The sequence below is a fragment of the Motacilla alba genome, chromosome 5 (genome assembly GCF_015832195.1).
Source record: "Motacilla alba alba isolate MOTALB_02 chromosome 5, Motacilla_alba_V1.0_pri, whole genome shotgun sequence".
Taxonomy (NCBI): Eukaryota; Metazoa; Chordata; class Aves; order Passeriformes; family Motacillidae; genus Motacilla; species Motacilla alba.
In genome coordinates, this window is record NC_052020.1 from 7,764,643 (window position 1) to 7,790,479 (window position 25,837).

At 40.6% G+C, this 25,837-nt stretch overlaps 1 protein-coding gene across 7 annotated transcripts in view; it reads right to left on the bottom strand.

The window, feature by feature from the left end:
• Positions 1-8,427: 8,427 nt before the first annotated feature.
• Positions 8,428-25,837, bottom strand: part of LOC119701247 (golgin subfamily B member 1-like) — a 34,609-nt gene continuing 17,199 nt past the window's right edge. For 4 of the 7 annotated variants that reach the window (XM_038137667.1, XM_038137665.1, XM_038137666.1 and 1 more), the window contains 9 exons: positions 14,908-25,737; positions 14,475-14,626; positions 14,240-14,399; positions 12,428-12,580; positions 11,733-11,900; positions 10,753-10,850; positions 10,261-10,395; positions 9,513-9,627; positions 8,428-9,051 (listed from right to left, as the gene is read on the bottom strand). In XM_038137667.1, coding sequence (XP_037993595.1) covers positions 8,893-9,051; positions 9,513-9,627; positions 10,261-10,395; positions 10,753-10,850; positions 11,733-11,900; positions 12,428-12,580; positions 14,240-14,399; positions 14,475-14,626; positions 14,908-25,737 — 11,970 coding nt within the window. In that variant the 3' untranslated portion in view covers positions 8,428-8,892. The remainder of the gene's footprint in view (positions 9,052-9,512; positions 9,628-10,260; positions 10,396-10,752; positions 10,851-11,732; positions 11,901-12,427; positions 12,581-14,239; positions 14,400-14,474; positions 14,627-14,907; positions 25,738-25,837) is intronic. The other 3 variants (XM_038137672.1, XM_038137671.1, XM_038137669.1) reach the window with 1 other exon arrangement.

Sequence of the window (25,837 nt, forward strand, 5' to 3'; positions counted from 1 at the left end):
TGGATACCTGTGCATTCCAGCCCTGAGTGGAAAGAAGTTTCAATACATTATTTCCCTCTTCACCCCCTTCTTTTTCCTACTGTTAAAATGAGAGGAAGGCTCACTAGTCCAAGCTGTCTCCCTAAGAAAACTCCAGGAAAAAGACAGATGTGTGAGGCTAGGAGAGCAAGGACAAGGACAGCACCTTCCACTCACCTCCTCTGGAACCTCAGCATAGTAATTATACAAGCAAAAGACTCCTGGCCATCAGCACCATTCATTGCCAGGGGTGAATCCCTTCCCCTGCCCATCAGGAAGCTCCATGCCCTTTTCAAGAGAGGAGGAGGAGGCAGCAGTTGCTGTTTCATTTTCCAAATCCAATGCCACATAACATGAAGTCCGTGTTTTCCACTCAAAATGAATAAGGCATTTCTGACACCAAGCCTGCACACAAATAGTTGGATTTTAGACACATATTGCCGGCACATGGAACATCTCCAAAAGGATTTGGAAGGAAGAGCAGGAAAAACTTTAGGATCTACACTTAACACGAACTGAAGGGACAGCAAATTTTGGGGTTTTTTAAATGAATACTGACTCCTGGGTCCCCTCCTGAACTGTGGTTCTTCTGTGAACACCATGTCAGGCTTTCTTTGGGATTCCATTCAAAAGGAAAATCACCCAAGCCAGTGGATAGCTTTCCATTAACCCAGGTCAGGTGTTCACAGACAATATTAATTGGAGCTGACACCCGGGGATAAGTTCTTTTACACTGATGGCAAGGCTGCAACAATGCAGCAATCTAAGGTTTTTACATCTACACAAACACACACACAAACTCCAATGCTGAATTTCAGAAGTTAATGCCTTCACCAGTGAAGTCAACTTTTAATGAAAAGTATGCTTTCAAATAAAGAACACGTAAATTACCAGTAATTCATAATTACTGTAATGAATTTAATGCCATCAGTAATTAACAACAAGCCTTTAAACCATCTTCAAACCCAGATGTAATGACAGAGAAGCAGCCCCAGACACGTCTCCTGCAGGAGCTCCACCTCCTCCTCGTTGGAAACTGGGCTGTTCCCATGGTCTGCTGGTGGGTTTTATCTCCCAGCTGTATTCCCTCCCAGCCACTCCTGCTGCCAAGCTCACAACTTAATTAATTTATTTACACTGCTGCTAGATGGATGCATAATCTTCCAATTAAATATACACCCAAAGTGGGCACCAAGGGAAGAGCAGAGCCACATCTCCTTTTCCTCAGGAGATTCTATACCTATATTCTGTATTTAAATCACACTTACTTCTATCCCTGGCTAAATTTACCATGTGGACTTTCGGCCCAAAGCCATAAGTTTTTCAAATACAGCCTGAGTTATGTATTTTTTATTATATTATTTTCAGTAAGTAATATATTCAATTATATTAAATAATATTTTATGACATGGAATATATTTTATAACATAAAAGTAATTTCTTTTTTAAATTTTTATTTATATTTTTATAGCCATATTAAAGTAGACAGAAAGCATGCAAGAGCAAGTCTGCCAAACTCACATCACCAAATTCAACCAAATTCACTGGGCTGGGTGTTTATTCTCTTTTGAGCTCATTTTTTTCTGACCTAACACAAAACATCAGGACAGCTTTATGGGTAAGTTTATTTGAATAATATCCTAAAAACAAGTACTATATCCTAGAAACAAGTATTATTATTCCCCAAAATGAACTTAAATGGAAAAGAGATCCTCTCTAAATTTGAAGCACCTACAATATCAACATCTGTTCAGAGCTGGAGTTATTCATTGAAAGCACCAGCTGTTTGAAACAATTCAATTCTATATCAATCTTCTAAGGAAAAGAAATAATCAGATGTTTCCAGAACTGGGCTTTGGGATGCCAGGCTGTCCTTCATTTGAAGGTTTGGAATACAAATGTAGGGAGAAGTTGAAAAAAACAGAAAGCAATTATGTGAAAGTTAAAAAATATATATCCATAAATCAGATGTAAGAAGAAAATTACTGCTATTTCAGACAGGAACTAAACAAGGGAAGAGAAGGAAACCTCTGTGCTTACAGAACTCCTGAAGTACAGGTGGTTTCAGCAGTGAGGAACAGACCTGGACCCATAAAGCAAGAGCCTGCCTAAAACTGTGGCACTTCCCAGGTTTTCCCTCAAAACCAGGCACAGTCAGGCCCTGCACAGCCCATTAAATCTGACCTAATGATAACCAGAGTGTTAATGGATAGCAATACTCCACAAGAACCAAAACAATCCAGTGTTGATTTTACAGGTCATGAGAATTAAATGTGAGCAGCGAGCACGCTGGCGCAGAGAAATTACTGAGGAGGAAATATCCCAAATTCTCCCAGCATTTCTGTTAAACACTGACCTTGACACCAGCACCAGAAAACACTGGGCCCCCACACCTTCCCTGCCATCCACTGTCAGCTCCTGGGAACAAATGCCCAGGGATGGACAATGGGCTGTGCTCTTTTCCAGCTGGAATATTGTGAACTGAAGCACAGAGAGCAGGAATGCTCCGTTCCATGGCTGCCTGTGCTCCTCCTCCATTCCCAGGCCCCCCGTGCATCCCACACTATCATTGCTGTCGTTTGCAATAAAGGGATGGGATCTTTTCAGGTTAAGAACGATTTATTGCTCAGATGAATCAGTCTTAGAGGCTGGGAGACTCTAAAGGAGTAAGCCATCGGCTCTAGCCCAAGAGTAGTCACAAGTTTCTTGGTTATAAGGCAATATATAACTTTCTAACTTATAGACAGTTGTTACAGTGGGAATGAAGCTAAGATCAACCTCTCTTTTAGGTAGCTAGAGCAGATCTTTGAAAAACCCCTTTTTGACAGATTTTGCAGCTTTTGCCATTAAGAGACCATTTGAACGAGGAAACATCACCTTAAGATGGAACTGGCAGCAATAAAAATGTTTAAAATATCACCTTAATCTTCATTGTACTTGTACTTCATTGTACATTGTTTTTCTCACCTATCACCTTTACTTCCTTTGCTGCACTGTGGATCCTTTTGTCTACTAAGCTTCTGTCTCACATGCACACACACATAACACTTCTGTTGTTACTTCTGAACTCTTAGCTTATTCTACACAACCACACCCCTACATTATAAACCCCTCAACATCTTACCAATACACTTTCTTACTTCCTGAAGGCATATTCTTACAACCATAAAAACATAAGTGTATGATTTTCCTGCTTAATGTTTGTGTATTTTATCTTTACATCAATCTAAGTTTCTCCCAAGGCTGCAAATTAAACCCTTCAGTGTCTGTGGAAGTTTCTATTTTCCTGATTCCCACACTGCACCATTCCCACTCCTGCTCCCCCTCACACACCCAGCCTCAGCCTTTGGGGACCCCCCTCTTGTACCCTGTGGATGGCTGGGCACTGCACTGCTGTGCTTTTGTCCCATTTTTGGCACATTACCCAGGAATTCTCTCGTTCCCTCCACATCCTGCTGCTTTCAGGAGTAGGATTTCCAAACGCTGGCAAGAAATTTGCGGCTTGAATCAAAATCACACAAGGATCCAAATAAACTTTTTCTTCTTATTTGGAGTAATCACAACAGTTATCAACTCTGTTTCTTGTCCCTCCCCTACCCGTTTTAGCTGGGGAGCCACTTCCACAAGCAATTCCTCCATCCAAGAGACAAAAAGAAGGAAAGCTTAAGCTGCAAGAGCCCATTTAGTACCTGACCATTGTTTGAGTTACAGCACTGCCTGAGGCCTCCACCACGTTACACCCTAAAAATAATCCCACTACAGGAAAGCACATTGCACCCTTTTAACCTTCCTTAACCCTAAAAATAATCCCACTACAGGAAAGCACATTGCACCCTTTTAACCTTCCTTAATTCCTTCTTCTAACTCAATTTCAGATGGGCTGCTCCTGCATCCAGCATTCCCCAGAGAAGGAACAGGCCCGGTGTGTGCACAGGACAATTGCCAGATGCAGGTGAGGGAACATAAAATATGGGCCTACAATTTGTTCAGGTATTTTTTTTTCCTACAGGAAAATATTATTTCTTGCTGAATGCAGACAGCAGGAAAATTCTGAGGTAGAAAAATATAATGGGACGTAGTTAGAAAAGCGTGCTTGCAGCAAGCAGGGGGAGAGTGAAATCCAAGTACTGTGCTTCCATCTAGAGGAGTAAGCGGGCAATTTATTTCCAAACATCAACTGAGGAACTCCCACTGCTCCTGGATCAGCTTTGGGAACAGCTTGGGCCCATGGATATGGCACAGGAACTGAGCTCAGATTCCTGGTTATAACTGCACCTCATCCGAGCAAGCAGAGGGCAGAGCAACCCCAGCCCTGTATCTCCCTTCCAGCAGCGTTTTCTACAGGAAAACAGTACCAGGGGCATTTTCCCGTGGAGCTGCCCCCCTAACAGTACAGTCTTTTCCACATACACAACCAGATACTTTCCAAAGACACCAGGACACTTGGGATATTTAAGATATTTGGCAGCTTTTCCCACTAGCACACCTTGTTGCCTGCACCTGGGACATCCTGGAACTGGCATTTCCCCCAGAGCTCATTGCACAATGCCAAGGAAGTGGTGCTGGATGGGGAACAAAGATGCCTTTTGACCACCCTTCTGTTTGGCAACAGAAAAATATGCTTCAGGAAAAAAAAATTAAATCCTCCTCTCAAAGGATCAGTATAGGGACAAGAAGCCCCAGTCTGTCCTTTCCTCTGGAAGTGACAGTGAGAATGTCACATGGAATGTGAGATGTGACATCCTCTTACTCCTGCAGGTCAGTTCTAAGGAGAGAAAATAACCCTCCCCCCTGCACTCCACAGGCTTTGTTCCCAATTTCACTAATTTAATATTTCTCCAATTCACCTCTGATGAATTGCAACCTGGATTTTTTTTAACCTTTAGCTTCTGTCACTGTCAAATGTTTTGCCTCCGTTGGAACTTCACGACTGCCAAGTATGTGTAAATATAAAAACAAATAAAACACCCACCTTTCCCACATCATCCCAGTTAATGATGATTCCACACTCAGTGGGATGTTCCAGTGTCTGGATGTCTCTTTTACTTTGTGCTTCATCCCCTACATCGCTGTATTTTTGACCCATTCCAACCATAACACCCTGCAAAGGACATTATTCTAATATTAGTGCAGTTTCTCAGGAACAAAATACCATTTTTAACTTAAAACTTCCTGTGAAATACTGTTCCTTCTCCTGCCCTCACAGAATGCACCCCCAAAACATGCAAGGAACTAAAATGTGAATTTGTGGGTAACCACTTTGCAATAATTCCTTCCACAAACCCTCCAGAAAGACCAAGGCAGCTTCAAAAATGAATTGCTGCTTCTGCTCACACAGGAGCCCAGCCAAGGGGAGCATCAGCAAGCTCCTGGTTCTCCTCAAGGAATGGCTCCTCTGTCATTGCACAAAGGAATGAAGGGAAGGAATTAGAGGTGGAAAAGAGATCATTTCTCTAGATTCACTTATTTGGCTGCTCTCTCTGTCCAAGCAATTCCACTATTTTGCCTTTTAACAGGGAGGCTTCCCCTTGGTGTAAGTCAAATGGTTTCGAAAAACTCATTAATATAAAGGGGAGAGAGATCATCTAAAAGAAAAATCACTTATTCAATACTGATTTTACTAAGTTGATCACATTTGCATTAGGAAGTCTGTCGGGATTGCCCCAAATAATATCACAACATATGAGGTAAAATGTTATTCATCACCCAGAACTTCAGGAGAGAGTTTTGGCAGCTCAGAAAAATCAAAATCTGACTCATTGTATGAATATATTCCAACAGGTGGAGCTTCTCTTCCCTAAGACACCTTCATAGCATCAAAACACAGTATTTTTGGGAAAGAATAAACTTAACCAGCAAAGTCAATGGATCTTACCAAGCATGTGAAGTATCCACATAAATTCCCACTTGAATAGGATTTCACAAAGCAAATTAATCAGGACATTGGCAGCCTTTTGTTTCTTCCAGAGGGGAAATCTCCTGCTGCAGCCCCCAGGGTCCTGTGATCCTGTTAATTGGCCTCGTGACCATGGGCAAGCTCAGCCACAGGACACACACTCAGCTCTACTGGGACTGAAGCATAAATCCCACCTCTCCCAAGGGGAAATTATCTTCTAGAAAGTTCCTTTGCTTAAAATGAATTAATTGTATGCACATACCAGCTGTAACATCAGTAGTTAATGGTAAATAAACCACCAAAAACATCTGCTACTTCAAAGACTGCAGTTTTGCACTCATGGAACAGTGACATTTGCTGGGGTCTTTAGGTTTTTGTTTGGTGTTGTTTATTTTTTTAATGGCTTTTTTGGGGGGGTTGGGTTTTTTGGGTTTGTTTTTTTGTTGTTGTTGTTTTGTTTTGGGTTTGTTTGGTTTTTTTTTGAGGGTGATCATCAATCTCAAACAAACAACTAAAAATAACACTCAGCAAAAGCTTTGGGGAAGCATTTGCCACGTTTTTAGCCACTCTGTAATGTGGAGAGCTCACTCCAGAACCTATTTCATATCAAGAAGTGGCAAACACTTTATGAAAGTGGCTGTTCTGGGAAAAAGAACAAGAGGCAGCTGGCACAGGACCAGCTCAGCTTCAGGAGCTGGCCAACACCTCCAAGTCCTGGTCTCCCTGAAATTCATGGCAAAACCCTCCCCAAGGGCAGGCCCTATTATGGATCCCTGGGCTATTTTTAGGACTGGAAAACTGCCTCTTTAGGCAGCTGATAGAAGGGAAAGATTTTGTTTTCCCTTCTTTGGCAACTTCACTCTGTAAGGAAAGGTACTTCAGAAATGGGAAAGGAATGAAAACCAACTTTTGTCCAGCAAAGTTCTTGTCCCTAACAAGGCAAAAATGGATTCTATCACACAAATTTGGAAAGAGCTTTAATGTGGGAATCATCTGTGGGAATGTTTATCCCTTAGTCCTAGTAGCTGGTGGGTTTGAACATTTGTTCACATTGCCATGGATTATTTTCTCCCAAAACCCTCAGGAAAAGGCTTTGCACTGCAATAAACCCATTATTTACCAGCAGTATCCAACCTTACAGCACTGCACCCGACTCTGCCTCCAACACCACAAACCAGAGGGAAATTCAGGTCTTAAATACATCAGCAACTGCATCAGCTGAGACACTGGAATTTGAAGGCAGAGAATTTTAAACAAATTTCCTCAATTTGCTTGATCTCAGACCAAGCGAGGTCAAGCATTCAAATAATGAACTCCAGCAGGAGCACACTCTCAGGGCAATTCTTACCCAGGGAAAGCTGCTTCCTAAATGACATGAGCTCACCTCCTAATACATTTTTATCAGCTTCTGGAATGGAGTTCACAGGATATCTACCTGTCCAGCCATCTGACTGTTTTTCCAGTTTGTGCTCACCACAGTGACAGCACAAAGGCCTGAAGAAAGCAGGACAGAATTTCAAACACCTCTGGATCCCTTCCCACTCACTGAGCCTCAGGACAGAGGGTTGCTTTCTCTCTCCCCAGGTCAAAAATCCCTCACACTGGATGAGTAAGACTGGAAGGACTGAAGGGCCATTGTTGCCCTTGGAAAACATTCTGCTTCATTATAACATAATTAGCAAAGAAAAGCTCATTATTGTTCTGCTAAGACCCATTTTCAGGCTGGGAAGGGAAAGGTAGTCAGCATCATCAGTGCTCATGTTCCCACTGTACCTGGTGTTTATGAGTTATCTCAGTATTTGGGTGACACCAGGGCTGAACACAGGGACTGAATCAGCCACTCCAAGGAGATTGACCATCAATATTTTTTTAAAATCAATTATAGCAGAATATATTTGATTTATATAAAAATCCACATCTTTACCAGACTAAGAAATATTAAAGACCATCAGAAGGTGGTTTACAGTATTTACCTGCAGCAGTAACTACCTCTGTAGCAGATTAATCACTTCACTAAAGTATCTCCAAGTCAAACTTGTTTCTGCTCATCAGTAAAACCAATGGAATCCTTCCTTTTCCAGAGTCACTGGGTTTTCCTTTTCCCACAAGATTCTTAGCTGAATTTATTGATTTGTACCTTGAAGCTGAAACATGTAAAATACATAAGTTTGTGTCTTTAGAAGCTTGAATTTCATGTGTTCTGCAGCTGAGTAACATTTTGCCTCCAAGACAGGCAGTAACTAAGCTCCACCAAGAAAAGTGCAAGTAAATTTAAAAAATACTAAACCCCCCACAAATTACAAAAACTAAAAAATTACCAAAAGAATATAAGAAGTTGGAAATATTTATGTCACCTCAATTATGACTTTTTACTGAATCTTTAATCATCAGCTTACCTCATTACCACACACAGGTCTGTGCATCTTGATTTCTTTACAAACTTAATGGGAAAGAACCTTCTTAATTCTTTTATTTTCAGCCAAAAAAAAAGAAAAACCACCTAACCAACCAAAGAAAATGAAAAATCCAGTAGCTCCTCCTTTATTGCACTCCATAAAACTTCTTGTTATAATCAAGAAGCCAATATACAGTAATAGTTTGATATTCCTTTAGAATTTATAGTTTAACTCTTAAAATAAAATTTGTATACAAAAGATATCATTTACAACCCATTCAGTAGTAATCCACCATTATGTACCCACAAACGATATTAAATAACTTGTGTGCAGCAGTTTCCTTATAGGGCAGAGGGGAATATTTTCTCCTTACAAATATAATATCCCACTGTAAAAGAGCAATTCAAGTCAACTTTGGAGCCAAGTGTGATATGCAGGAATTTCACTGGAGCAGCTCGAGGTTCCGTGTAGTGTCCCAGGGACTGTGGCCAGTGCATAGCAGAACAGCAGCATGTGAGGAGCCTCGGGGCTGGGACTGGCACTGCCCACGGGGAAAGGAGCCACCCAGGGAGGGCAGCGGGTTCAGAGCACACCAGTGAGGCACAGGACAACCAGGAGGTGTAGTGTGAGCAGGTAGGTGAGGAACAAATAGCGGGATTTGGCTCGGGCCGTCAGCAGCTTGGAGCAGTAAAGGCTTCGCCCCCGGAGCCAGCGGCGCAAGGAAAGGGCTCCTCCTTTCATCTGAGGAAGAGATAAAAGTTAGCAGAGGAAGAATCAGCAGTACGAACCAGGAACAGCTCCCCTGCAACCTGGATTTCTGAGGCACTACAAACCTTTTGTCTCTGACACAGCAACTGACCCCAAAACACAACCGATGCCAAATACCAAAGCATAAACGATTCAAAGGCCCCAAACCCAGCATTAATGAGAGGGGAAAGGAATGAATCCAAGCTGTGTATTATACAACTCCACACACCAACAAGCATACTGCATTTTGGGCATGCATAATTCAATGCAGACACAGTTTATCTAATGGCCACACGTGTAGTATAAATATGATTACATACATTTTTCAGTGTGCTCTCTGGCACGGGTTACACAGCTGCTGGTCTTGGACTCACAGCCCCAACAGAAAGAAATGAAGGATGTTTCCCCACCACTTTTAAGGAGCTGAGGGTATTCAAAGGCTTTCATTCCCTTACCTTTCTCACAACAACGTGTTCACTGGGATTGATAATTAAGGCTTCCCTCTCCTCCTCATCTTCCATCTGGACAGTGTAGTCACTGGGGACAGACCTGTAACTGCCTACTTCAAATCTAGAGAAAAATGCAAGGCACAGAGACAAGCAGTGCTGAATTAGCTCCTCTTTTAAGTACTGAATTGACACAAAAGCCATTATTTTGCAGACTTAAAATGACTGAGGGTAAGTCCCCACAAAATGCTGACTCACTTTGTGCTGCCAGGTCTTTTTCAGTCTCTATTTACAACCTACTCTCAAGGTGCTTCATTTATTCAGAATTAATCCCCATCATCACCAGCTGACTGAACAGTGATTTTCAGGTGATGGTAGTGAGGGGGACCCTTTATTTAGGCAGATGCATAATGATATTTTCAATCTAACCAGTGGCTCTGCTAAAGTTGTTATATGGGAAATTGTTTTCCTAACCTGGAAAAAAGAAACAGCACCAACTACTAACAGATGAAGAGTCTAACAGGTGAAATTAAATAAAGGAAAAAAATTCCAAAGCCTGTAACACTTTCTTGATCTAGTGTTTAACTCAGCTTTTTAACACATGGATTTTCACTACTTTGGGCACTGTGGGCTCCCACACAGGTTTGTTTATTATTATTAGAAGCAGTAGTAGTATCTCAAAAAATCAAAGACCCACAGGAAAACCTCTCGCTAATCTCACCAAAAATAAAAGGCAAACAAATAGTCTGTGTTTTACCTGTTATTTCTCTCCTCAGAGAGTCCAAGAGCCTCTTCTGCAGCTTCTCTCCTCCTCCTCTCCTCTGCCAGTGTTTCTGTGAGCTGGGAGAGACTCTGCTGCACTGACTCATACTGCTGCTCAGACTCTGCAAGCCTGGGACAAAATAAAATCTGAAATCAGTATTTCATGGACTCAAAGAATTACTTACTCGTTCTTTTTTTATTAGGAGGTCTTCCTTTTAGTGACAGACTTAATTAAAATGAGATGCTTCAGCTTAAATATTGAGATAAAGCCTCCAATAATCAGTATATTTATGTACAGATGCAAACCACAAGTATCACCAGATGATAACAATTCAAGAATATGGTTTATGATTCATGTAATCCACTGTAAATCCACTCCTTCTCCATCTCCACAAAATGCCTCAGAGGGATAGAAGAGCATTACTTTCACACTCACAACACAGCTGTCAGGAAAATAATATTGCTAATACATGCTCTGAGCCCTGACCTTTTCCTGAGCTCATTTAGCTCCACATTGTCTATCTCCACAACAATCCCAGATCTCTCCCGTGGTGCTCCAGGGGGAACTTCTGCTCTGGTTTCATCCTAGAAAATATTAAGGGAAAAAAAAAAAAAAAAACAACAAACAAGTGACCATTTTTCTACTTGATTTTTCTACTTGCCAAAAGTCTTTATTTCAATTACAGAGGCCATGAGCACCACAAAACAGTGGAACAGATAATTATTTGTGCCACTTAATGTTTTCATTTCCATCTCGCAACAAGGTCTGAGGGGAAAGAAATGCATCTACACATCCACAATTCCAGAAGCAAGGCAGTTATTAATTTATTCTAAATGTACAGTTCTTGTTTGGATTTATTTCCATTTATGGAGAGCGAGGGTTGTTTTCTCCATGTATCCATATGCTATTTCAGGGTGTTCTCTTCATGACTGTTAATGAATAACCAAGGCAGTTCAAGAAAGCTTTTTAAGAATAAAGGAATAATGATGAATCATAAAGGACTGGGTTGGAAGGGATCTTAAAAATCATCAAGTTCCAACCCCAAATAATAATCTTACAGATGTGTATGAGGTGTTGGCAAAGGGTACTGAAATGCTGAACTGGTGATGTAGGTCTCACTTCTGAAAATACTACTCAAGCATTGCAAAATGATCTACAACTGATGTGAAATTATAACTAGATTTCCGGATCCACTGAGCACTGATCATCCAGTTATCTCTGCCAGCTGCAGACCAACTCAAAAAAGATGTTTCAAAACAAAAAAAAATATGTAAAACAGCTTCCTTAAATGAAAAGTCAAATTAGACCAGCTTAACAACAATAAGGACAGTTATCTTCAGTCAGGGACCAGAAAAAGTACTGGGTCACTACAACAAAAAGTACTTTATTTCATTTTTAGCAAGAAAACCAGAAAAGTGTAAGCACAGAAGGAAGAAGCCAAAGAACCTTTCCATGTATCTGTTTACCTGGACTGAGCCTTGGAAAGATGTCACTTGCATGGCCTGATACTCCCTCTCCAGCCTCACGTAACGATTCTGCAGATCAGTGTAATGAAGCTGGTTGTCCCTCAGAGTCTGGGAAAGAGCCTTCAGCTGGGCAGACAGGACAGCATTCTCTTCTGCTGACTGCACAACCTGAGAGAAATTCACATCAAAGTCATTAAAATTAGCTCTCCCAGGAAATCCCTGCAGATTTGAGACCTGCTGTTTCAAAATTGCATCCACTTTTTGGCAAAGTAATATTTCTCTTGGGATTTAAGATGTTTTATGGGCAGAGGAAATAATGAAAGCTGAGCAGTGATTTCCCCTGCCATCAGCACACCTAAACCAGAAGCTGAAATTTTGTTCCAGCTAAGACAGACACCAGTTTCTGTCCCTAATGAAAAATATTTCACTGTGAGTAGAACTTCAGAGGTTCACCAATGTCTTCAGAATGCAGAGTCAAATAAACCTCTCAGAAAAACACCAAGTCAGGAAAGCCTGGCAGAAAGAAAACTGCCATTTAATTTGCATGTCCGGGTTGAGTTCTTTTAAAATATCTACGTTTCAAAGTAAAATACCACTCAATCATGCAAGACACCACCACTTCAGCAATATTCCACCCTGAGGCCAGCCCAGATACACACGAGCTTTTCAGGATCAGAGCTGTTGTTCCAAGCTACCTTGGAATTAATCTGCTGCAAGTGCAGGTCCTTCTGCTGCATCTCCTGGAGGCAGCGCTGCAGCTCAGCCTGCAGCTGGTTCTTCTCAGCCAGGACATGTTTCATTTCCTCTGCTCCATCTGCACTTCCAGCAAGGGAGGCAGTTTCCAAAGCCTTAAAAACATCAGGATATTCAGGGTAAATGGTACAGGAGTTCTCTAAATAATCCACAGCCCCAACACTAAAAATACCCTACAGAACTCCCTTTTCACATTATTTTCTTCTCACAACTTAATGCTACTTTTGACAGACACTTTAAATACAAGATTTTTTTATACATATGTAGTGTCAATACTTGCATTAAAAAAATAACAAAAAATTACCACAAAAAGGCAACCCAACCTAATTTTTATTTTGCAAATAATGGGAAGCACAAAAATAAAAGGGGGAAAATAGCAAAAGATTAATATAAAACACCTTTCAAAAATTATTTTCAAGCTAATAAATTCTTGTATTCATGACTTGTAAAACAACTGTTTTGTAAATATGAACTTAAAGCCAAAAGAATACATTTTGAAAAGACAAAATTCATTACCAATTTACAGTTTTGGCCTTCTTTATCTCTGGCAGCTCAACATTTTGATATTAATCTCTAATAAGGGAGGGACATGTGCCATCTCTAATGCTATATGGAATCGATTCACCCATACCATCATGAAATAAAAGGTTTTAACCACATAAAATACTCCATTACCCACAGACATTACTGGTCAATAGCTCTACTCATGATTGTAATCACAGAAAATGAACAGCATACAAACTTCAACTAAAATGCCAGTTTTAATGAAATTAAAATGAATACAGCTTCCTTCATTTGGCACAGAAAAGGTAAATAAGAATATTATTCTAAAATAGCACTTTCCTTGAATCCTTCATGACAGTCTACAAAACAGCATTTGCCAGCCTGGGTGTCAGCTGCTGCCTTTCTAAACCCAGGATTTTGTTCCTGGCAGAAGCCAGCTCCAGCTGCCTCAGGGGAAAGACAAGAACACTTCCATTCCCCTTTCTCCCCCAGTTAGGTCCTTGTCACCGACATATTTTATGAAAAATCCTTTTGCCAGGATTTTTCTCCTGAGAAGCTGAGAGGCCTCAGGAAAGAAAGAAAAACAATTATTATCTGCTGCTGTGGAATGCAACAGGTGCATCTTTGATTGGTCCATGTTAGGTCTTTCTACTTAATAACCAAAGATGCAGCTCATCTCGGACTCTCTGGGAGTCACAAGATTTTGTTATTCATTCCATTCTACTCTTGTCCAGCCTTCTGATAATTCCTTTCTCTCCGTTCTTTTAGTATAGTTTTAGTTTAGCATTTTTAATATAATATAATGATAATATAATAAATCAGCCTTCTGAAAAATGGAGTCAAAATTCTCATCTCTTCCCTCATCCTGGCTGCCCTGCAAAAACCACAGGTCCTAGTCCAATCTGCAGTAACCTGGATTTAGGCTCTGAAGAATGAACTTCACTAAGTGTTTAACACCTCTCTGCATCAACTATACAAACTGTGAAACCTGCTGTCCATGTAGACCACCAAGCTCTTTTTCAATCCTCTTAAAAAGCCTGTCCCTGAAAACAGGTTACAGCCCTAATAAATGTGAAAGAAATAAACCCATTTAATTTTTTTCCAACTTCTTCCTTTTATATTCTGAATTTAATTTAAGACAATAACTTACAGGATTGCTGTAGCCTGCTCTTTGGAGAAGCAGGCTGCAAATTTCAGACAATAAGCTGCTACCTTGCACTCCACACTCCTGCTACATTCCATTTTTTTACCTTGACTGGGTAACTGCTGCCAGCAGGGAGTGACTTCTTCCCAATCATGTCTTGCTGCAGCCTCTGGAGCTCTGCAATCTGCCGGTCCTTCTCAGCCACTGTGATCTGACACTGATTCCTCAGCGCCTGGGACTCGGAGAGGAGGAGGTTTTTTTCCATTCTGAAGATAAAACACCAGATGTTAATTCTATATTCTGTACAGCTCAATGACGAGTATCAAGCTGCACTGTCGTACCTTAATCCAGCCAGCTCGTTCTGGTATGATGTGATCTCTCTCTCGGTTTCTGCCTGGAAGGCTTTTGTCTGATGCAAAGCCTTCTCCAAATCATCAACCTTACTCTTCAGTTTGGATATTTCGACAGCTGCAAGGCTGGCTCCTTCTTTAGCCTAGGTTTAATAAACATCATTAGTGAACTGGAATGAAGACTAGGTGGGTGAAGTTTGATTATAACTAAAATTCTAATTACAGACGAAGGTTTTCCCTATTTACTTTGTTTAACAGAGTAATTACCTTAACTCCCAAAATTGTAAACACACCTCCTCTGGGCACACAGTGCTATCTCAGCACTCACACAATCTACAAAGCTAAACTCCAGAACCCAACGTGTCTCTGAGCATTTTCTGCACAAAGAATAAAATTACAGAGCCATTGGCTAATTGCAACTTACCAAAGTTTCCCCATTGTTCTGAGGCACATCCAAACTATTTTTAACAGTATTTTTCTCATTGATGCTACTGCAATCAATGGGAAACGAAGCTGTGCCCTGCTTAGCTTCAGAAGTTACCTTCTGATGGCTGAGCTCCTGCAGCAATTTGTCTCGGTCATCCTGGAGACTGGCCATGGCCTTGGCAAACGCTTCCATCTGCTGGACATAGCTCCCACACTGGGCTGAGAGCCTGCTCACCTCCAGCTCCCGACTGACCAAAGTCCTACAGACACTTCCAATGTCATCGGCCACCTGAGCAAGGGTAACCTGGCCTGCAGCACCAAGGACAGCCCCACGCAGAGAGTTTTCTTTGAGGATACTAATGAGATGGGATTTAAATCCCTCCAATTCAGCTGCAAGCTCATCTCCTTTTTCTCTTTCGGTCTTGAGCTCAGAGGTGTATTTGCTCTGAAGAACTTTGAAGTCCTCTATTATTCGATCTCTGTCGTTCTGCAGAGCAGTCATTGCCTTCCCAAAGGCCTCATTTTGGGATCTCAACTCCCTGTTTTGAGACTGAACTTCAAGCAGCATCTCTGCAGAAGCAACAGGTTTATCTCCATCCTCAAGTGTCAAGAGAGTCCCACTGTATTCCTCCTCTGCATTTCTGCCTGTGGATTTCTGGAGCTCCTGAACCTTTTTCTGAAGCTTTCCTCCATGCTGCCCATTGGATTCTTTTTTCTGAATACTCTCACTGCTCAGCAGCCTCTCTCCAGACTCAGAAACAAGTTTCTCTTTGTTTAGTGATGCAATTAGAGATTCTAAATCACTCACTTTAGATGCCAGTTTTTTATTCTCATGTTCCAAAGTCACAGCAGCCCCCTTCTGCAGTTCAGTGGAAAGCTGCATCTCTTTTATTTGTTTTTGAAGATCGTATTTTTCATGCTCAAGGCTTTTAATACACTCCAATTTCTGCTTAAGTAAGTCCTTCAGCTGATGGTCTTTCAGAGATAAAACCTGGTTTAGATCTTCCCTGTATTTTATCAGCTGTGCACTCAGCATTGCATTTTCAGAATGCAGATCATCTATGCGATTGAGGAGGACCCTTAACTCCTGTTTCAAAGAATTGGTCTCACTCACACTGCCAACCAGGAGACTGTCCCTCTGGTTTAAGACATCCTGGTGAAGATGTTCCAGCTCCTTGTATCTGGTAAAAAGATCATCCCGGTCATTCTGGAGAGATGACATGGATTTTTTAAAGGCATCTATTTCACTGGTAATCACAGCCTTCTCCTGACTTGCTTTTTCTGCTTTCACCTGGAGATTTCTCAGCTCGTTTTCCAGCCTCTGACAGGACTCCTCAGCTTGTTGTCTCTCCATCTGCAAAGACCTCATCTGAAGTTCATACTCTTTGATCTGATTCCTATGTTGAGTCTGTACCTGCATCAGATAGTCTGAAATTTCATCCCCTTTTGAAGAAATGAGTAAAGAAATTTCTTTGTCTTTATTATTTAGCATGATCTTCATTTGCTCAGAAATGGTCACCTGCTTTTGCAATTCAGCATTTATTTTTTCCTTCTCTGCTAGAAGCTCTTGCAATTCTTGCTCCTGTCTGGTAAAATTACTTTCCAGAGCTTTTATCTCTCTTCCTGCACTCTTACTATTCTCTATGAGATGATTTAGAGAATTATTTTCTTTCAGGAGTGCTTGCAAAGCTTCTTCTTTGGACTGAAGAACACTCTCCAGCTCTTGCTGTCTGTTAAAAAAGAAGGCATTTTCTTCCTTTATCCTGCAGAGCTCTTCATAGCGCTGCATATCAACAGATTTTTGCCTCAAGTACAGTTCATCCTTTGTTTCCTCTACCACAGAATATTTGATATTCAGTTCTTGAATCTGAGTCATTTTATCTTTCAATTCATCTTGCAAGGCTGCTATTCTTTTGTTACTGTCTTCCAGCTGTTTCTCCTTGTTTTGGATGGCCTCTTTGAACTGCATTTCCCAGGTTTTCATCTCGGTGATGACCCTGTCCCTGTCATCCTGCAGGGAGGACATGCACTTTGTGAAAGCAGCCAGTCGTGCCAGAGCTGCGTTCAGATCTGCCTGCAGCTGCTTGTTCTGAGAGTCCTTTGTGCTGACCTCCTCCTGCAAACCCTGAACCTCACCCATCACCCGATCCTTTTCTCTCTGGAGTGCACTGTGTCTTTCCTCCAGGTTCGAAATTTCACTTTTGTGAAGCAATTTCAGCTGCTGGAGATGAAATTCCAATTCTCTCTCGTATCCTCTCTTCTGAAGCTGCAGTTCATCTCCCTTCTTCTGAAGTTCTTTCCTCCAGTTTAGATTCTCATCTTTAAGCCTGTCCACTTCCCTTTTTGACTGATCCAACAGGTTCATCTGTGCAGTAAGCTTTCCCTTGAGATGAAGTATTTCATCATTTGATTCTGGCAGCTTCTCTGATGCATTACTTAAGTCCTTTTCTAATTTTTCATTTTTTGACTGTGACAATTTCAAAGATCTTTCCAAATCCAGGATCAGCTCCTGGAACTTTATAGAATCCTTTTGCAATTGGTTGATCTCCTGCTGTTTCTCCTTTAAGAGTTCTTGCAATTCTTTCGTTTTGTTTTTAGTCCCATTATTATCCCTCTGAGCACTTTTCACCTTTTCCTCAAATATCTTTACAAGATGGAGCTGCTGCTCTTCCTTTTCTCTAATCACATTTGATTTTTCTGCCTTTAACTCTTCCAGCTGCTGTAACAGCAAGTTATTCTGTACCTGTGCTGATTTCATCCTGTCAGTAAGATGATCAACTTTTTTGACATGATTTAGCAATTCTGTCTCAAGAAATTCTCTCTCACTCTTTACTTTGTAAGAACTTTCTTGAACATTTTCTAATTCTTCCTGTAACAGGCATTTGTCATCCTCTAAAATCTTAACTTTTTCATTTAGACTAACAAGTTCTTGTGTTAGACTTTTAAATTCTGTGTCCAGCTTTGTTAGACAATGAGTTTTGTGGAGCAAAGATTTCTCAGTTGCTTGTGCTTTTTCTGAAATTAATTCTCTTTCTTGTTCTAGGACAAGCACAGCTTGTTCTTTTTCAGAGAGTTTACTCTTTAACACATTAATGTCCTTTAACAGTGATTCATTCTCACATAATGCAGCACTGATTTTGGATTGTGTATCACTTTGGTACACTTCCATTTGAACCTGCAGTTCTCCCAAGGCAGCTTTAGTTACCGTGATGTTATTATGAAGGACATCATTCTCATTCTGAATTTTCTCCAAAGCCTGCTTTAGGTTTTCAGAGGTTTGTTTCAGCTGCTCGTTCTCCTCCATCAGCTGATGGTTCTGCTCAGTGAGCTCACACAGACGATCCTGGTGCTCCTGCATCCTGGCCTCCTGCTCACGGATCTGCCTTTCCGCTTTGCTCTGCAACTCCTCGACCTCCATTTTTTTGGATTCACCGAGTTGTTTCAGTTGGTTCTTAATGACCTCGTTTTCATCGAGGACATTTTTTAAATGCTTCTGCAGAGCCTCCTTTTCAGACTGTCCTTCCCTGAGTCTTTGAACAGCCTCTTGCTTCTCTTTCCTACTGAGATCAATGACTTGCCTCATATCTGCCACTTTACTACTGATATTCTCGTACGCCTGAAGAAGCGATTCATACTCCTGCTTTAATTCACTGTGTTTAGCCTTCCATCCTGTCAATTCAACTGTCTGAGAATCTTTTAAGGTATTTAATTGGAAAGAAAAGGCCTCTTTTTCCTGAACTATGGACTCCATGGTGGATTTCAGACTTTCACACGCCGCAGTGAGGTTTTCATTCTCGGTCAGCAGCCTCGCGTTTTCCGAAGCAAGGCTCTCCTCTCCGGACAGCGGAGCCACAGCACTTGAACTCTGCTTTTCTCTGCCAAGTTCTAACAAGTGCTGCAGCATTCCCGTCTTGTTCACTAGTTCTTCTCTTTCCAACATCAGCTGATCAATCTGCTCCTTTAGAGATTTATTTTCTCGCAGGGCTTCTTTACGTGATATTAAAGCCGCCTGTAACTTCCTTTGGAGGCGCTCTCTGGATCTCTCTTCTGTTACAGCTCCTTGCTCTTGGGCTTTGGAATCATTTACATTTGCAGGTTTTGCCAGTGGCTCTTCCACCGTTTGCATCTGTTTCTGGATTTCACATTCTGCTGCTTCTCTCAGTTTAGTTTTCCCAGAGTAATCAGTCTCTGATAGTTGAACAGCAGTGACTTTTCTTCCCAAATTCTCTTGAAGGGAATTGCTTTCTGAACCAACCTCTCCCAATTCCTTTTCAGTCCCATTTTCTTCCTTAAGCTCTTTGCCCAACACCACAGGTTTACTCATCTCAGCCTTCTCACGCAGCATACACAGCTCTGCCACAAGATTTTTGTTTTCTTCACTGAAATGTTCTACCTCCTTTTTCATTTTAATTAGTTCCAAATTGGACTTTTCCAAAGAGCTGAGAAGCTCCTCTTTTTCACTCTTCATGTCTTCAAAGGCTGTTTTGTAACGGTGGGCTTCTTCCTGGCCCTCCTTTATGGCTTTGTTTAATAATTCTTTTTCCAGACCAAGTTTCTCTTTTAAATCTGTAAGTGAACACCTCAGTGCTTCTATTTCCTCATTCTTTCCTGCAACCTCATGCTTAGCTTCAGTTCGTGACCTCTGCAGTTCCTCCTGGCTCATCCTATAATCCTCTTCACTTTTTTTAATAAGTGTTTTTTTCTCATCATCCACATGTTCAAGCACTGCCTTGAGCTCTACAGTTTCAGTCTGATATGCTTTCAGCTTTTTCTGTAGGTACTTTATGTCCTCCAACAAGCTGCCCTGACATTGCTCCTCCTGTCTCAAAGATTTTAAACTGTTTGTTTCTTCTTTATCATCACCGAATTCAACCAGTATTTTTCTCAGCTCTTTCCTTAACATCTCTGTTTCCTCCTGAAGTTTTGCATAATCACTTCTTAGTTCCCCTAGCTCAATGTTTTCACTTGGCACTGATGTGATCGTGTTTTCTGACTCTTTCAAGGATGCAACATGAACCTTGTTTCGCAGTTTGTCTGATTCCAGACTCCTTGGGTCAGCTCGCTCTTCTCCCAGCAGTGCCTTGGATGCAAACAGCTCCTTCCATTCTAACTGGTTAAAGCCCAGCTCTTTACATTTTGTTTGAAGAACTTCCCAGAGTGCTTTATGCTCTTGCCTGAGCTGCTCAAGGTGGGTTTTTTGATCATCGAAATCTGCTGCCAGTTTCATGTGCTCTTCCCTTTCTTGCTGGATTTTTTTCATATCTTCTTTCATGAACAAAAGCTCCCCGTGTAAAGCTTGTTTTTCTTTTTGTAATTGATTCATGGCATTAACGTCATTGCTGGGATTCAGACACTCATTCCCATCTCCAGCACTTGAATGAGGCTCTTCTAAACTGGAATCTTGCAACAATTCTTCCTTCTTTTTAAGTTCAGACTTCACCTCTTCAAGAGTCAAGAGCAACTGAGAACGTTCCTCTTGATGCGCCCTTGCTCCTTCATCAAGCATAGATTGCAGATGAGCAAGCATACAGTCCTTCTCCCCTAAAGATTTTAGGTTCTGCTCACAAACATTTTGTTTTTCAGCTATGACATCATTCAGTTCTGCAATATTGTGCTCAAGTTCCTCTAAATAGGATGCTCTTGAAGATAAGGTTTTGGTCAGATCACTTATCTTGGCATCTTTTTCTGCAAGTTGCTGTTTCAAAGTTCCAAGATGAGACTCAAAATCATTACTTTGTTCTTCAATTAGTTTCAGTTTGTCTGTTAACTCGTTAACTTGCTTCAACAGCTTCTCTGCCTTTTTCTGCTCTTTTTCTATTTCTTCCTGTCCACTCTTTTCTAAGTTCCCAACTTTTTGCATCAGATCTCTTCTTACTATCAATGCCGCTTGAAGCTTCTTTTTCAGATTTTCTTTTTCCTTGCCCATTTTCTCAAGATTACACTTCATCTCCTCTTTTTCATTCATTAAATCTTTAAACTCAGCTTCTCTACTGCTTAACATAACCTGGTTATGTTCCAGTTCTTTCTTACAGTCTCCAAGTTCCTGCAATACTCGGTTTAGCTCTGCCACTGAACTACTATGAACAGCTTCAAGGTCTTTGAGTTTGGCATTTAATGTACTCCTCTCTTCAGAAAAATTCAGCATTTCATTAGACAATGACTCCATGACCTGGGTAACAGAAGAGTCTTTTTCTTTCATTTGCTGGCTTAGACCAGAAATTAAATCCTTCTGCTGATTGACCTGGGATGTTAAGTTTTCGATGAGGTGATCTTTTTCCCCCATTTCTTCAAGAAGATTTGCTACTTTTTTACCTTCAGCCTGCAGCTTTTCTTGACTAGTTCTTACCATTTCTTCTGATTTATTCACCTTGTCCTGAAGAAATTCCACCTGCTTATTTATTTCCGCCAAAGACTCCTCCCTTTCTTTCAGGAGACACTCTTGTTTGCCTACTGTTTCCTTGAGTGAGATCATTTCTTTTGACAGACATTCCATTTCAGACATGTATTTGCCCTTCATCTTTTCCATGTCACTCTGCAGCACCTCCTTCTGCTTCTCAAGCGACTCCATACTTCTCAATTCATCTTTCATGGTGTCTATTTCTTTCTGTTTCTCTAAAAGTGCCAATTGCAAACGTTCTCCTTCTGTTTCTTTGCTCAGAATAGCAGTTACCAGAGTGGAGAATTTTTCCAACTGAGTTTTACTATCGGTTGGCTGCAGTTCAGAATCTGAAATTTGTGCCTTCTTTTCTTTACTTAAAAGCCTACTACTAAGTAATGGAGATAAGCTCTGAGTTAATTTCTCCTTTATAAGATCCAGCTCTTGCTGCAAAGACTGGATTTCGCTATCTTTTAATTTCATTTCACTTTCTAAACTGCTCAATTGCTCAGTAAGATCATTATTTTGTGAATTTGCCCTGTCAAGTTCTGTCACCCATTTGTTTTCTGACTCAAGCAGACTTAGTTCTAGAGTTTGACATTTAAGTTCTAAATTAGAAAGTTCTTCACCCTTCACACTAACCTGCATCTGTAACTTCTCTTTTTCAGTCTTCATCTGCAGTTTGACAGCATCTATCTGCATCCTTGAATAATTCTCACTGGTTTCTAGTTTTTCATGGATTTCCCGGAGCTCTTCCAATTTCTTTTGCAAATCAGTCTGAGAGGCAGTAAGTTGTGTGTTTTCAGCCATCAGTTTACCAACATCATCTTGCAACAGTTTTTTTTCTTTCTCTAAAGACTCCACTTGACACTGCAGACTATTTATTAAAAGCGCGTTGTCATGGCAGTCTTGAGACGATTTGGAATTTACATTGTTGAACTCCAACTTCAAACATTCCAATTTCTCAGCCTGTTCAGCGCACGTCACACGCAGAGACTCCACAGCCATGTCTTTCTGCTGGAGTTCTTGTTCCCGGCTATTTATTTGGTCTAGTGCTTTTTGGTGCTCATTTTTAAGAGAGTCAAGCTCAACAGTCAAAGAATCGATTTTTTTCTGATGATTATCAAGCTTCCTGTTCTTTTCCTGAAATTCCTCGCTCAGGTTTTTCATGGCTGTTCCACTTTCTTCTAATTTGGATCTGAGAACATCCATCTCACTAGAAAGAGCATTAACATTGCTCTCTGCCAACTGTATGCTGGCATCTTTCTCCTTCAAGGAATTAAGCAGTCCAGCAATAACTCCATCTTTGTGCCCAAGAGCAACGTTCAACTCAGTTCTCAGCTCGTACTCTGCTTCAATTTTCTCCTGAAGAGATAAAAAGGCATTTTCTTTCTCATGGACTAGCTCTTTAGAGTTTTGTAGTTCTTGTGTTAGTTCATGGACCTGACTTTGGAGTTGAGAAATTAAATGTGTCTTCTCTTCATCTTTACTTGCTTTCTCCCTCAGAGTTTCGAGAAGACTTTTGTTTTCTGTAAGAGATGATTCCTTTTCTGATAAGGACTGATCCATCTCAATAATTACATTCTTCTGATGCTCTATTTCTTTTTGGAAATTCTCTTTCATTTCCTGCAGCTCCACCATCTGTTTCTTAAAGACACTGCACTCAGTCTCTTTCTCTTGAAGTTGCATCTTTAAATTCTCACTGAATGTTGAAATACTGTTGATGGCTGATTCTTTTTCTGAAACAAGTACTTTTAGTTGTTCTGCTTCAGAGGCTAAAAGCTGTAACTCCTTCTCCTGCTCAACACAAGAATTCTGTATGGCAGAAAGCTGTGCTTTTAAACCGATGCATTCATCCACCTTTTCTTTTAAAGATGCATCTTTATTTGCAATAGAGTAATTCAGCTGGGATACTTGTTTTGACATGTTTTTAAGCTGACTTTGAAGGTTAGAAATAACCTCCATATTCTCAGACAGTTGAACCCTAAGTACATCAGACTCTTCAGATTTATCTTTTAATAACTTAAATTCTTGGGCTTGCCTCTTAAATTCATTTTCTTTTTCCTGCATTGCGTGTCTGAGCTGATCAGCTTCAAAGTTCAGGGCTTGTATTTGGGACTGGAGATCTGCAATGAATTCCACGTATCGCTCTTCTCCTAACACTCTAGCTTTTATTTCCTTAATAAAATCCTCCTTTTCAGAAAGGAGACTTTCTTTTTCCTCAAAGGTAATTTTTAAGTTTTCTTTCTCCATCAACAGGCTGTCAATTTGGTCCTTCAAATCTAAAATACTATGACTTTGTTGGGACAGGTGTGAAGTTAAAACAGCTATTTCCTCTGACTTTTTCATTACTGTAGCACTAATTGTCTCTATGTCTGCTTTTAATTTTTTATTTTCTAGAGCAGATGTTTCTGCTTGGTGCCTTGCTGAAGCAATTTCAGACTGGAGACATTTACATTCATCGGATTTCTCACTCAATAACCTTGAAAAGTCCTCCTTTTCATGCCTAAGCACCTCCACTTCTTGGCTTAATAGCTGTAGCTGATTATTTAACCCTGTATTTTTTTTTATTTTTTCAAAAATTTGCCTCTGAAACTTCTCAAGTTCTGAGCCTTGACTTTTCACAACCAGGTCTCTTTCCTCTACCAAATGAGTTAATTTTGTCTTTTCATCTTTAAGATTTTTTATTTCATCCTGCAATTCTACAACACAAAGCTTACTCTCCTCCATTTCCTTATGTAATGAATCATTTTGAAGATTTTTCTCTTCTAGAGACTTGTTTGCAGTTTCAAAATCCAAAGTTATGCTTTGAATTTGTTCCTGCAGGAGTAGGTTCTCTTCCTTGCTATGGCTGAGCTCTTGGATTAGACCACTGCATTCAGATAATTTATTATTTAACATTTCTTCTTTCTTTATTTCTTCATCTCTAACTTCCTTCAACTGAATGAGCAGTGATTGCACTTGTTCATGCAACTGTTGGGTCTGTTCCTTGCTTTCAGACAACTGCTCAGCCAGCACATTACATTCCTTTGTTTTCTCCACCAGCTGTTCTGCAACTGAACTTTCCTTTTGCTTGGCAACTACTGACAGTTGTTCGATCTCTTTTGCCAGAGCATTTTTATCACAATTTAGTACTGAAAGAGATTTTTCATATTCAGCAGTGCTAACAGATAACTTATTCTCCAATTCTGCCACAGCCTGGATTTTCTTTAACAACTCACACTCTTTTACATCCAGGAGTTTGGACAAATTCTCATTTTCTCTGATTAGCTGTTCCTTCTCGTTTTCCATTGTACTTATACTTTTTTTCAGATATTCATTTGCTTTTATTTGCTCTGCCAATTTTTCTTGTTTCCCTTCAAGATCTGCCTGCAATTGGTTATTAGCTGAAGCTTTCTCCTGTGTCTCCATCTCCCATTTTTTAATTTGTTTATGTATTTCATTTAATTGGTCATTAAGTTCTTGGCAACACGTCTCTTTGGCTTTCAGATCCCCAATTAATTTAAGTTTAGTCTCTTCATTCTGCTTCTCCAAAGCCCCAAGTTTCTGCTCTAATGAAACAATGAGCTCTTGTTTCTCTTGCAATTCTTTTTTAGCTGTTTCCTTATGATCAGTACGTTCTGTGAGCTTTCTGGATAATTCAGCCAACTCTTCATCTTTTTTAGCGTTTTCCAAAACAAGTTTGTTGTACGAATCTTTAATTGACTTTAACTCATTTTCCAATGTCTGTGCTTTGCTCTCTTTCTCTTTAAGCAAACAGTTCAATTTTTCCTTCAGAGCATGGTTTTCCTCAAGCTGAGATTTCAAATGTTCCGTTTCTTTTCTTTGTTTATCCTCTGTTTCCTGCAGCTTTTCAGATGATTTAGTAATTTGCTCTTTCAGCAGAGCAATTTGTGACTCGCACTCCGCGATCTTGTTATGGTACGCAACATTATTGGCCTTGATTTCAGAGCGGAGATCCTTAATTATCACGCTGTTCTCAGTGCTCTGCCTTAGTAACTCCTCGTTTTCTTTGGTTTTAGCTTCATTCTCAGCTCTAGCTCTCTCCAGCTCCATTCTCATGGCGTCACTCTGCTCAGAAAGGGCAGACATCTTCACGCTGGCATCTCTCACATCAGCTGTCTGTACTTCCTTCAGCAAATGCATTTCCCTTTCAGCCTTTGATAAAGCCTCTTCCAAACCTCGCATCTCCTCCTCTTTGCATTGCACTTGATGCTTCAGGACCATAACCTGCTCAGAATATTCTGTCATGTTCAGAGACAGGACAGACATCTCCCTGTCTTTTTCTGACAGAGCTTCTTTCAGATTATCAATTTCTCTTTCACGTTTCTGCAGATCTTGAATGAGTTGAGACCTCTCCTCCAAATGGCTTGAATTCAACTTATCAAGCTCTTCGTTTGTCTGGTCCAGGTCCAGCTGCATGGACTCCACCATGCTGTCTTGTTTCAAAGTCTAAACAGCAGGAAAATAATGTTACAAGAACACTCCAAAGACCTGCTAAAGGGAGAAGCTACACCCCACACGCAGAACAAGCATTTAAGGTAATCAGCCT